General features: G+C 40.7%; 1 protein-coding gene across 2 annotated transcripts; it reads right to left on the minus strand.

Annotated features, from left to right (window-relative positions):
- Positions 1-3,890: 3,890 nt before the first annotated feature.
- Sele (selectin E) lies at positions 3,891-13,647 on the minus strand. 2 transcript variants are annotated; one of them, XM_085687991.2, is made up of 13 exons: positions 13,533-13,647; positions 13,115-13,198; positions 12,242-12,625; positions 11,589-11,696; positions 10,380-10,565; positions 10,088-10,276; positions 8,978-9,166; positions 8,462-8,650; positions 8,193-8,369; positions 7,477-7,587; positions 6,677-6,698; positions 6,500-6,569; positions 3,891-5,607 (listed from the first exon to the last, which is right to left on the minus strand). In XM_085687991.2, the coding sequence occupies exons 2-12, from the start codon at positions 13,149-13,151 to the stop codon at positions 6,515-6,517; spliced, it is 1,647 nt and encodes a 548-aa protein (XP_085544117.2). In that variant the 5' UTR covers positions 13,152-13,198; positions 13,533-13,647; the 3' UTR covers positions 3,891-5,607; positions 6,500-6,514. The 2 variants fall into 2 exon arrangements, with proteins under 2 accessions (XP_085544117.2, XP_048277168.3); XM_048421211.3 differs by having other exon boundaries at positions 6,500-6,572.
- Between the last annotated feature and the right edge of the window lie 752 nt (positions 13,648-14,399).

Genomic DNA, 14,399 nt, shown 5'->3' on the forward strand with positions numbered 1-14,399 from the left:
AAGGGGATGGAGATGTGGGATTCCTCTCTGTAAGCTGTGAATACCATTGGTTAAGAAAGAAGCTGTTTGGGGCTTGTGTTATGGTAGAGAAGAGATAGGCAGAAAAAAATAAACTGAATGCTAAGAGAAGGAAGGAGGAATCAGGGAGAAGCCATGTAGCACCACCAGAGACAGACGCCAGAACTGTACCCAGTAAGCCACAGCCTTGTGGCAATACACAGATTAATGGAGATGAGTTAATTTAGGTTATGAGTTGCCTAGAGATACGCTAAAAATATTGGCCAAACAGTATTGCAAATAGTATAGTTTCTGTGTGGTTATTTCAGACTGAGCAGGCAGGAACTAGCTAGTGGCCTCCTACAACAAATTGGTGCCCAACATGGAGCTGACTACATCCCCGTAAAACCTGAGAAAAATTGGAAAGAAACTCTAGACACAGAAAAATGTAGTTTAGCTGCATTTTTTCAGCTGGCGGCTTGCTGTAGCTCCCTTAAGAGAGGTTTTCCTGAACTAGCAGTAACAGAAAAAAAGCTGCGTGGTTTCAAAATGGCAGCTTTCTGGACCATGCTTCCAGTGCGAACTCTGGCTCTTTCAGGAGGCCAACCATTTAAATGGGGTTTGTGAGCAGAGTTCTACAACTTGCTTAATGACAACATATACCCCCAAAGTGCCTAGAAATGGGGCACATGTGATCATAGCTCACACTAAACAGACCTCTGCCCCACCATGTTGGACTAGGCAGAGCAAAAAGACAAAGCAACCTTAAATGCACTTAGCATTTTAAGAAACTCTCCTGAACAGAAAAGAATTACAGATATGCGACAGGACAGATTCAGACATAAAAGAACTCTAAACGAGTCACAGCGTTGAGTAAATGTACGTAGGCTTGGGAGAGAGAATAAACAGTGTATAGAGAGTTATTAAAAAATAATGGTTTTTAAAAAACAAAGTCTTTAAAGAGACAGCACATATAGTCATAGATTAAAGGAGTAAAGATAATAAAATAAATATTAAAAAAGTAATAAAGTAAAAGCAAATAATCCATGTAAAGATGAAAAATACAGAGAGTCTAGATTATATATATTATTGTGTTTTCTTTGAAATTTTTAACTGTGAAGGAGCTAAGTAACAAACATATATACTTTAAAAGTATCTTGTCTTCAAAATTTGTGTCTAAGGATATGTTGCTTTGAAAAAGAGGATCTGCTTTTGTTTCCACAGAAGATGAGAACGTATGGAATCCTTCCAGACTAATGTAGTTTGATGGAACAAAATCCCCTGAAAGGTCGCCTTGAACACCTCTCAAAAAATTACTCTTCCCAAAAACAGCAAAAAGTAGTTTGGAAGGAACTATGTCCACATTCCCTATTTGATTGTTTATAAATGTTTGTTTACATTTAAAGAATATGCTATAGAGATTTACATTGGTATGGCTCTTTGTTTATTGATATAAATTTAAGGTCATTTTGCTATATGTATATTTCTGTTCTTGATTAAGGTATTGTGTTTGTGCAGCTCATCTAAAAATGTAATGTATAATTAAGAAATACAGGTTGACAGATAATAGTCAAGCTTACAGTCATGTTAGTTAGATTTTCTAGATGTACATAGATATATTTCAGTTGGATAGGCATTCTTCAAACCTTTTGAAGACTACGGAACATGCCATTTAAAATGTTTAAGAACTTAGGACTTTTCATGACAGTAAGACACATCTGCTTCTGGCAGCACAAAGCTACTTCAAGCGGAAGATAGGCACTGAAGAGGCTCCTTATGGAGTTGGTTAGCCATTTGGGTAAGAAACTGTTCTTGCCTGAACTGCATGATACTATGCTATGCTGTATGAACTGGACATGCAGGACCCACAGAGAAATGACTGCTGAAGAAATGACTTGCATAAAGGTGAGATGATCTTCAGGGTTCCTGCTTCATCAAAGAATCTGCCAGACATTCTGCAGGATACAGAAGAAAGTGACTAATAAACTGCCAATATAGGCGAAACTGTCTTTGAAATTTCCTGCTTCATGGAAAAGTCTGCTGAATACTATGGTCCTGTGGGCTGAAGATTGGATGCCCCAATGATACAGAAAAACTTTGGGTGATGATTGTCCAGGCAGCGAGATGTCTCTGTCAATTCTAGAGTTTTGGAAGATGCTTGCAATGCACTTCCTGTTAACTTAAGTAATATTATATCCTTCTGGAATCTTTGATGGAGTTGAAGAATATATAGGTATAGTTATAGTTTTCCTTAGTTATGATAAAAGATAAATACAAATATCTCTTTTTTGTAAAAAAGTAGATACAAATATTGTAACTGTAATTCTTGCTTAATTACTGTTTTGTTATACATAATTTTACTATGTTAAAGTTAAAACCTTCCTTTTTATTTAAACAGAAAAGGGGAAGTGATGTGAGCTTCCCCTCTAAATGTTGTGAATACCATTGGTAAATAAAGAAGCTATTCTGGGCCTGTGATTGGGTAGAGCAGAGATAGACAGAGAAAACTAAACTGAATGTTGGGAGAAGGAAGGTGGAGTCAGAGAGAAGCCATGTAGCCCTGCCAGACACAAACACCAGAACTTTACCTGGTAAGCCACAGCCTCATGGAAATACACAAATTAATGAAGATGGGCTAATTTAAGATATGAGTTAGTTAGAAATACACTTATGCTATTGGCCAAACAGTATTACAAATAATATAGTTTCTGTGTGGTTCCCTGGGATGAGCAGCCAGGAACTAACTAGCGGCCTCCTACAACAAACTGTGGCACTCAGGCATTCAAAACAGCATTGTTCACAGCAGTTCAAATAAGCCATACAAAGGATGTAATTTCTCTGTAAGTGGAACGAAGTGTTGATGCAAGCTACACCATGGAGGACCATAGAAAACAGTATGCTAAGTAGAAAAAGCTAGACAGAAGTCAGAAGGTACTCCGTGGGTATAAAATGTGATGGATGGGCAAATCCCTAGATAGAATGTAGATTAATATTGCCATGAGAAGGAGAGAAAATATTGTGAAGAAACTGCTATTTATTTGGTTTCATTCTACAGCAATAGAAACGCTGCAGAGGTAGGTACATGATTGACTGATATTCCATTTTAAAAGAGTGAATTCTGTGCCAACAAGATGGTTCAATGGGTAAAAGCACCTGCCTGGCCAGACCATGGTGGAAAGAAAAAGCTAAGTCCTCAAAGATGTCCTCTAATCTTCAGATATTCATAATGGCAATGCAGAACTATACATAATCAATCAATAAAATAAATTAACTTGTAAATTTTATGCCGTACAGAGTTTTATCTAGGTGAATTTTTAAAAATTAATATTCATTTATTATGAATACAATATTCTGTCTGTGTGTATTTCTGCAGGTCAGAAGAGGGCACCAGACCTCATTACAGATGTTTGTGAGCCACCATGTGGTGACCAGAAATTGAACTCAAGACCTCTGGAAGAGCAAGCAATGCTCTTAACCACTGAACCATCTCTCCAGTCCCAAAATTAAAATGTTAAGAAGGCTTATATGATGCACAATTAATAAAAACTCAGGGAGAGAAATTGGGGTTCAACCTGAAGGTCAGAAAAGTAAAATAGCCACTGGTTCAGACCGAAAATGGCAATCCTGCCTCCAGGGATCTCAGAATAAGACTGTGTGTCTGAGAGCTGTTTCCTCCCATTTCATAATCCTCTCTAGGGTTAGGATTAAAGGGGTGCACCACTGGGATTAAAGGTTTCTATGGCAACTAGTGTGGCTACTGGCATTAAAGGTGTGTGTTATTGTTGCCTCATCTATAAGGCTGACCAGTGTGGCTGTTTTACTTTTCTGATCCTCAGGCAAGTATTATTTATTAAAATATAATTGAATTGCCACTACACTTACATACACAGAGATAAGTAGAAACACATTTATTGTCAAACATTATACTGACATGTGAATACAACAAGTTTGGCATATTTAAATAAATACATACTTTAAACCATAAAATATTTTAAATCATAATTTAAAATACTCTATAAAATTCAAATACAGACCACATTCATATTTCACACAGTTATTTCTGATACAAAATATACAGGCATTTACAGTGTGCAGTTTCACAACGGCTACTCTCTTTCTCTAGCGCTTGCAGTCTCTCTTCCTCTCTCCTACCCCATTGGTACGAATGCTTGTCACACCCCTTGTTCACTGTTGGCTTCTCTATTGCCACGACTCCGTAAGCACTTTTCAAAAACTTTCTTTCTCTAATATGTTAATTCAGAAGCTGGAGTGCTTTTGATGGGAACAATTTGGGTTCTTACAGATCAAGGATTTGTCATTGCCAACTACAGGTGAAATTCCTTAGGAATTTCAATCTCTGTAAGACAATATAATCATTGTGTACACAAGCTTCCCCTCTTCTCGAACATAAGAGCACAGAGAATAAAACAACTACAGAATAACTGTTAGACACTTTTACTTCTTGAAAATCTACTGCCCGGATCTATTACGTGGTGAACCCTCATCATGGATTTAGAATTGGATACAATATACAAGAATCTGGTAACTATTTGCCGACATAAGAACCTCCCTTATAGGAATGCAAAGCATACTTATGCTTAGATGAGATTTCAAACAAACACTTTCCAATGCACCTCCACTTTTAGCATTTACACTTCTATTAAATCAGAACATTTGACCTCAAGGAAGTTCTTTCTTTTCAAAAGAAAAAACACATTTTAGGGGTAAAAAAAAAAAATTCCCCAAGCATGCAAACTCTCTCTTCAACTTCTATTCTTCTGGTAGTACCATGTCTTAAAACCACCTGCAGTTTAATTCTCAGGAATTAACACACTGATCAGTAATTCCTCATCTGAAGATAAGTTTACTACAAACAAAACATTAGAGTTTGCCAATAAAAAATGAATTAAGATAACTTTTGCCTTGTCATAGGAAACAGAATTTCTGATTTTTTTCAAGTCCTTATGACCCTTGCACTGAAATAAGAATGGTGGACAACATGGTAGATTCAACGCAAGGACGCAGAACACAATGTCTGAGAACATTTCAGAGGCCATTGCATCCCATGGGGATAAATCCGGTAAGCCTGCCTAGCAGAGCTAACAGCACTCAGCACTCAGGTACCTCTGACAACACTCACGTGCCACAGCCTGAAGCTATGACAGTTTTGCCTTTTTGCAGAAAATTATTTGCTCATAACTGCTGACAAATATTATTTACCCGTTAATAACATTATCCCGTTAATAATGGCATTAACAATTGAAACACTGTATGGGGAACATGAGAAAGAAACAAAGCCACAAACTGCTGTTTCTCTTCCCAAATTCCAGAGTGACGAATTTAGAATTCTGCTGTTACAGGGCCTTGGTGCCTTCACTATCTTTTGAAGAGCATACCCGAAACCTTCTGTGGCCAGCAAGTCCTTGGTTCTGTGGCTAGGAAAGAGGAAACAGAGTCTCCCTGGTGGAGGGCTGGCCTTGTCACTGAACTTTGAACCACAGAGTCAGGATCCTAGTTATTAAGCAGACAAGAGAGACCAGGGTCCCACGGGCAGCTCATTTTCTGCTGTCTTCGGCATATCATTTTATTTCCCAGAATGCATCTGTGTTCCTGCAAAAATAAGCAACTGTGAAAGACTTCCAAATATCCTGCATGCTGAAAGCAACAACAAAATTCATCTTTTAGGCAGGCTGTCTCTTGGGAATGGCTCAGATATGAACTCCCAATGTCACTGAGTTACAATAATGAAACTAGTCTATGATACTGTAATGGGGACATCAGTCATTTATAACTGTTAAATCTATGGAGTGTACAAACTAGAGAATGAACCCTGAATGGTCCACTGTGGGCTTTAAGTAATAGTAGTTCACTATGTTGTTTCTCCTTAAGAACTATGATGAAAGATGCCAATAATAAGGAAAATAAGGGGGCTGAAGAGGCAAATTGAAACATCTATTTTCTGTTCATCTTTTTCCCTAAGCCCCAAACTACACCACAAATTCTACTCATTAAGAAAAGTTCATTTAAAAAGTCTTGACCTTCCAGCTATACTCCCAGAAGCAATGCAGCTATTGAGGAGCACAGATTTCCAGACTCAGCACACAAGCCCTGGGGTTTGAATCCTAGCTACACTGCACAGGAGCTTTGGAAACTCAGACAAGTTCCCATAAAGATTATGCTTCATTTTCTTCATCTCAGAGGAACAAGGGGACAGTGCCAGATTCTCAGCGTCCCCAGCTTAGATCCATGCTTAAGCACTGAATTGATGAATGGAGCTAGCATTCACCACCACCACCACCATTATCATTCACAAGTAAAATGATCCAAGGAAGACAGAACTCTGGGCCTCCCCCTCCTTCCACAAAGAAACCAAACAACTTTCTAGGAACTGCCATGAAGATGGGGATTTCCTCTAGCCAATGGCAGGCTCGAGGGTGCCAGCGAGGGACACCATTTGAAAAGGGGATTTTTCTCTCCTTCGCACAGTCTGCCCAAGCCGTACCTGATGGTTGTGAACTTAGATGATGTGAGCAGGTACTTGATAATTGCCACACGGCTGAAGGCTTTGCCAGCTGCTGTGGAAACAAGAAAAAAAAATACATCAAGCCCGGCCTTCCCACATGAAGAGAAAAAATGATGCAGTATTAAATGGCATGCTTTGCACGAGAATTCACCTTACCTAGCAGGAACAAATTTCTTCGCTGTAAGAGAAAGGAAAGTATTAATTTGGACCAAGGATAGTTAAGCAAATTAGACTGATGTACTTCTCTCATCTGGGTTTATACTCAGTACCATGCACTCTGGGACAGACATTTGGTGGCAACTAAGGTAAAATGCAGAGGATAAAACGCCCGAAGAACAGAGCAGCTTCCTGACGCCAGGAAACTTGCTCAGCTGGTCTGATTCTTCTTTCAAACTCTCATGAGAAGTAGAAAATCCATACTTTTACATAAAGTTTCCTAATGTCGAAATATCAGATTTTAATTAGAAACATTTAAATAGTCTGTGGACCAAAGGGACCATGGGTATTCTATTTCCTACACCTGGTGATATATATATATATATATATATATATATATATATATATATATTCAAAAATTTAGGCTATTCCAAGCAATTTTCTCTGTCACTCGAAATCATTTCACATATTCTCCCAAGAGAATCATAGTGTAACTCCATAATTCTCATTGAGCAGCTCAGTGGACACTGTGGAATTTGAAGTGAGTAGTGCCCCCTACAGTTAATCAGTATTAGTACAGCCAACATAGGTTTCCTAACACTTTCAACACTGAATTGAGTAAGAAGAAATCGTATCATGAAACCTTGATTACACTGGCATTTGCTGGGGCTATTTCACAAGTAGGTTCTACTTTCTAGATTCTAGTGAAAAGTTTCAAGAGACCATAGCTCATAAGTGATAAACACACACACACACACACACTTTTCAGCATCATTTCTCAAGTGGATGCCTGAACTTACCTTTCTTTCGAAAGTATCTCAGCAACAAGTAGAGGAATGAAGATGATGCCAGGAGCGAGGTTCCTGCTGTAGAAAGTGCAACTACCAAGGGCTGGGTGGCATCTGTGGGGGCTGAGGAAACAAGTCACAGGGAACAGCGTAAGCGACTATTGACTTTAGAGGCATTCTGGCCTGTCCATTTGGCCATTCCTCTGCATATTCATGACCACCAGCAGAACCACGTAGACTTGGCATTGAAGATATAAAGAATTCCTCCCAAACTACCACAGAAGCTGTGTCCCGGCATTTCCAGGCAGAACAAGGCCTCGTCAAGCTTTGACACTATAACACAACACCTCAGTCAATGCTAAACTGATATCCTTGCCTTCTGTCGTGTGCCTCTTATTTCCCCCTTCAATCTCTAGATCTCCCCTTTCCAGTGATCAGAATCCCACTATGAGGGAGCAGAAAGAGAACTAACGGGAGTCAAAGGGAGGGCAGTGGAAATAAACTGTGATAGTGGAGAGAGAGAGTGGAAAGGATTTGAGAGGGAACTGGGGTGGCGGATGAGAACAAAACATCCCACCGGGTTCAATGACATGCATCTTTTTCTGCTTTCTTTCTATCCGTCCCTATAACCTACCATTCTGACATAAAGGACAGTTAGCCTCATAAGCAACATAACACCCCTTCTGCAACCTTCTCCCCCAGGCAACTACCACCAATCATTGCATCACCTTCACAGGTAGGCAGCATCCCAGACCAGTGTCCTGTGTCACCACATGTCAGAACTGCAGATCCATTGAGTGTCCATCCATCAGGACACGTAAATTCACATATGGTGCCGGAAAGGATCGCCCCACTGCAGCTCACGTTCACCTTTCCTGGCACTTCAAGGCTTGGGCACTCTGCCACTGCAAATGACATATCCATGGTAGGAATCAGAAAACCTCACCACAGAACGGCTCACCTGATGTGTGTCCCGAGAGTCTGAACTCAATAGTACCTTGGCAGGATGGCACCTCCTGGGCCCACTGTCCCTGGGATGTGCACTCAAGTTGAGCTGATCCATGTAATTTGAAGCCTTTGTTGCACTGAAAGCTACACATGGACTTGTAGGTGAAGTTTCCAGTAGTAGCATGAGCACACTCCATTAAACCGTTCTGGGGCTGAGGGGGAGCATCACATTTCACAGCTGGAAGAGAGGAGCCATGCAGAGGTGTAAGCATTGAACTATCATAGGAGTCTTAGGGTAACCAAGCCACAAAGATGTTCAGTAGCCTCTATCTTGCAGCGAAATTCAAAGTATGTGGCAGGGGGCCAGCAAGATGGCTCGACGGGGAAAGGCACTGCCGCCAGTCCCCACAACCTGAATTTCATTTCTGGGACCCATACATAAGGAGAAAATCGACTTCTGCAAGTTGGCCTCTGATCTCCACACATGGAAATTGCGGTAGAGAGAGAGGGGAGGGAGGGAAGAAGGGCGGGAGAGAGAGAAAGAGAATTTCTAAAGAGAATGCACCTGAACATGTGGGCTCTTTGCTGTCCCACTCCCCTCCTGGGCCACACTGAAGCCTTTTTGATCCCTTCAGTTCAAATCCTTGATCACAGGAGAACTCACAACTGGATCCATTGTGGAAAGGTCCAGAAGCACTGGGAAGACATTTCATGGAGCCCCGTGGTGGCCTGGATAAGGCTTTACACTGGAAAGCTGAGACATCAGAGAAAGGGTGAGAAAATACCATGGGGATACTGGAGACCTTACATCGTTTGATGACCAAGTTCAAGTACCACAAAGCTTTGCTCAGAGAACTCAAGACAATTCTTCATCACAAATTCCTGGGAAGGTGACTGCATTTCCACCATTACCCAACATCTCCATGACAATGACAACTAATATGGGGCAACCATTAGCAAGAATATGGTGCCTCCACACTGCGCTGATGTGCAGAGGGAGGGTAAAGGGTCTCACATCAGGTCCTGAAGACTTCCCTGTGGTGTCAAAAAGGAAAAGAAGAAGCCTTCCCTGCAGAATTTGCCTGCTCTTAGCATGAGTTTGGTGCTGTGGCCTTTTGCTCCTGGAACTCACTCAATACTAAATTTGTCTCTGAGGATGTCTGCACTGGATAAAGAAAGCTGTGTCTTTTGAACATTCTTGCCCTTGCTGGAAAGTGAATTAAATTTTATTGCTTTTATGTCTGTATCAAAACAACCCTTGTAGGTGACAAACATCAAGCTGGGGGCCTTGTCCTTGCTGCTAGCTGTGGATTTTAGAGGTGTGTGATAAAAGTGAGAGGTTCAAGCAGTACTTTCATTGTTCTGCACTTTACGTTTTAAATAGGATTTCTCTTACATTCTCCTTACTCTATTAGACCAATGCTAACACATTAGTATTATTAGTATATCCTAGTTTAGAAACAAACAAAAATCCATATGTTATTTGTCTACAATGCTGCTTTCCTGCTGTGCATTCTTTTTTTTTAAAAAAAATCAATCTCAAAGGTATTGCTATTGCCCTCATAATTGGTATCTATAGTTACAGCGGACACCTGACGTCATTGTCAGTGCTCAAGACAGAAGATGATGGATGTTTTAGAAATGAAATTATTAGAAGACACAGTTTACTTCTCACCTTTGCACACTGGAATTTGTGGTGTCCACTGCCCTTCTACACTGCATTCAACCTGGGCCGGCCCCTCCAACGTGTAACTTTGGTCACAGGTGAAGTTGCAGGATGACTTAAAGGCCAGTCCTCCAACTGTTGAGTTACTGCAGCTCACAGAGCCATGCTGGGGCTGAGGGATGGCATCACAGGTCACAGCTGAAACGCAAGCACCCCATTCAAATTAGTAAGCAGGGTTTGTCCATTTCAAGTCTTTGCTGAAGAAGAGAACATGATGAATCGCCACACCGAAGAACTCTACCTTTGCACAACGGCTTCTCGTTGTCCCAGACGCCGGAGGAGGTACACTGCAGACTCTGGACACCAACTCGCCTGTACCCTTCATCACAGGCAAATGCACAGGTCGTGTTCCATGGGAAGCGCCCAGGATTTGGGGAACATTTCCTGACTCCATTGGCAGGGTGTGACAAAGCTTCACATTCAATCACTGAGGGGATGAAGGAGAAGAGAGAGTTCTACACAAAGAAAATTCCATAGATGTTTTCATCTTCTGTGGAAGTAAGGTTTATAAAAGAAGGTGATAATCATCTTCAAAGGGTGAAATCCATACTGGTTTTTTGCTTGTTTGTTTGTTTGCTTGTTTTGCTTTTTCAAGACAAGGTTTTTCTGTAGCTTTAAAGCCTGTCCTGGAACTAGCTCTGTAGACCAGGCTGACCTCGAACTCACAGAGATCTGCCTGTCCCTGTCTCCCAAGTGCTTGGATTAAAGGCATCTACCACCACCACCCAGCAAAATCCAAACTCTTGATAACATATTCTTGATAACAATTATTGATAACATATAGATAAACCCATAACAAATGTTTTAGTCTTTAGTCATATTTTATCTTCTCTTATTAATTTTTGCTTTGACTATACTGGATGATCTCTGATCTTTTTTACTACATATGTAAATAACAACAACAAAAATAGCAGCCTCTAGATTAAGATTCATGGCTTGGTGTAAAAGCAGTATGAACACTCGAAGGAGCTGAGCAATGAATCTCCGTAATGGGACCAGAGAATTGCGCAAAGAGACAGTGAAGCTTCCTGATCAACACAGTGCTAAAGTTGGTCTCATTGCACGGAAGAGTTGAACAAGTCCACGAGAAAGCCTTGCAGCTGTCTAGACCATGTCACCAGAGCCTCAGAAACACCCATTTCCAAAAAAAAAAAAAAAAAAAGCCATGTTAAACCAAACAGGTACCAGATTGCCCACACAACTCATAAAGAGAATACATCTTACTAAGTGAAATAACAAAAGAGTTGTAAGTTGGGTAAGAACTAATAAGTAATAAGTAGTAAGTCTGGAGTTTGACCCAGGAGGGTCTGACTTGATAGTCTCAGTTACTACAATGCTCTTATTCTGTGTATTCAGGTGGAGAAAACACGTGGCCCTGACGGACAAGCCACCTGAACCACGGGAGGGAGTTCCCAGCTTTGGAAAAGGAACAGGTGAGGACAAGACTTACCTTGCTCACAGCTGGGTCCGAGGAAGCCAGGGTGGCACTGGCAGGTGTAATTGTTGATGGTCTCTACACATTCACCACGGCCTCTGCAGGATGCAGGAGTGCAGGAAGCTACAGAAAGCACGAAACAGATGAGGACGATCAATTAGTATGGTGCTTATCATGCATTTTTATTTGCGTTTGTCTGGTTTTAGTCTATAATCTGTGCAATCCAGATAACGCTAATGACATTAATGCTCAAGATTTATACTGACACATCTGATTCCAGTTCCAGGCTATGTATAACTTGATGATAATAAATGGACGTCAGCAGAATAGCTGTGCTTGGCACCAAGCAAGAAAAATTAATTCACAACATCTCTGTAGTTTCATGCTAAAGGCATGTACTGTATCTGAGTATGTATACTCTGTATATATATAGAACTAAATATATATACATATAGATGTATACATGTATGTTCATATACATACACCCAAACATTCTTGCCTTTACTCACACCAATCAATAAAATAAATATATTGATATCATTATTGTTGGACTGTTTTACAGCAATCTCTTTAAAAACAGAAAATATGCACCAATTAGTTTGCATCCTCTAAATATGCCAAGCTGCCTCCACGTAGAAACACCCTTTCGCCATTCAGAAGCACCATACCTGTGTAGCACAGAGCCAGTTTCTTTTTGTCACATCTCTCGTCATTCCACATGCCCGGGTCATTGCGTCTTTTGATGTAGATTTCTACACAGTCCTCATTCTTCTGCTTGTTGTTGGGTTCACCGGGTGCCCAGTTCTTAGCCTCCTCGGTCAGAGGCTTCTGGGTCCCCACCCAGATCCATACGTTATTGACTTTTCTGATTCCAATCCAGTAATAACTTGGTGAAAATCTCAGATTGGAGTTGAGGTAGTTGATCTCTTCTTTGTTCTGAATTGCCACCAGATGTGTGTACTTCTGTTGACAATACGCACTGGCTTCATCATATGTCATGAGTTCGATGGAGGCATTGTAATACCAGGCTATGCTCTCTCCAATGAGAAGCACTGGGTTGGGTCAAGAAAGAAATAGAAAATTTAGTCCTGCTTTATGTTGTCTTATTTTTGGCGTATAGGGGTCTTTGTGATGGCCCAAACTATGACTTTTAAAAGTAAAAAGAGGCCCATCTGTGGGGTGTCGCATGTCTGTATATCACTGTGTGCTTTATCAGAATGTAATACTCCAACTAAACAGACCACTGCAATGTCACAGAAAACAAAGCTTTGTTGTCTGCTATGACACCCCTATTTGAGGCCCCATTTCAGGAACCAAATGGATGAATCTTCACAATGCCTGGATAGGTCACCTAGGATCCATCCTTTCCATGTAAAGAAACTAACTATTCCTATCAGAGGGCAGGGCCCTACAGGAGGAGGTCAGTAGTCCTGCTAACCCCACTGCAAAGCATAGAGAAGCCCCACACAACAAGATACCCTGTTCTGAAGACCCAGGAGAGTGAAGATCAGAGACTCTGGTCTCCGATGACACCAGCTTACCAAAAGTGAGAGTGGAGAGAAACCGTGAGGCATTCATGGCTCCAGTGATTCCTCTCACCCAGAGACAGGACTGGAAATACTCTTCTGAGGAGAGAAAGTGCAGAATTAGTCACATAAGGAAATTCTAGGTTTGGGTTACTCACACCCTTCTGTCATAGTATTTAAGGGGACACCATGAGGTTTTAGGCAAGGATTCCTGTACATCATTACTTGTTGCAGAGACATTTCCCATAGTAGACAGATGCAAACTTGAAGATTTTCATCATTTTAAGCAAAGAGAAAAGGCAGATTTTAATGACAATGCTCTAACAGCTTAGACAGATCTCTTTATCAGAGGTTTTTTTTTTTGCATATGTGCACACACATATAAATCTATGCTTTAGGTCCAAGGCTCCTCTGGCTTGGAAGCTGCACTTACCTTTCGTGGAATGGTCGCTGGGGTGTTGGATTTCTCAGGTGTGTTGCTGCTGCTTCCGTCCCTCCGCTCTTCTAGCAGTTTTGAGGTGTAGTCAGCCAAGGACCACTGAGTATTGCTTCTGCTGGAGCCTCTTTATAGGAGATCTCTGGCTTCCTGTGAATCACAGAACATTACTATGAAACTCTGTTAAAGAGGAAATCCTCAACCACATCCAAAACGCTTTCTGGAAATATTTACTGCAACTAAAAAAAAAAAAAAAAAAAAAAACTTTAATAGTGATGTTGGAAACTCCAAGCTAATCCTTGTTCTAGGCACTTATAATTTGTATGCAATTTTATTAAGTGTGATGCAAATGTGTGATTTAATTCCTGTGTCATAAGGCCTAGTTACTGTTTTCACTCGTGTGTAGAATTAGTTTCATGAACATAAGCTATAAATATTACTCATGATCCGCCACTCTCATTTTCTCATGCTTAGCCATCATTAGTGCATCAGCAGTCACTTTCTCTTCATTCGCCTGCTGCCTCAGCCCACATGCGGAGCGGAGAGATTCGTGAAGTATATGTGTTTTCTCACATAGTTATTCTCACACATATCCTCACAGTTATGATGAAGTTACAAAAGAAGCTTCACTCATCTATTCTAAATAATGCCTTCTTTCTACAAAATAGGGTTAAGTGGGATGTATAAACTTACCCCTGCGACCTTCCTGCCATCTTGCATTTTTCTAGATACAGTCACTATCTCAATCCTTCATTTCATTTTATTTAGCTAAATATGGCTGTTATTGGTCACCATTTGTAGAAATGTAACCCCACAAAAAAAGGGGAAAAAAAAGCACCTTGTACAAGCAGGTTACAAAAAGAA

The sequence above is a fragment of the Myodes glareolus genome, chromosome 5 (genome assembly GCF_982192425.1).
Source record: "Myodes glareolus chromosome 5, mMyoGla1.1, whole genome shotgun sequence".
NCBI classification, from domain to species: Eukaryota; Metazoa; Chordata; class Mammalia; order Rodentia; family Cricetidae; genus Myodes; species Myodes glareolus.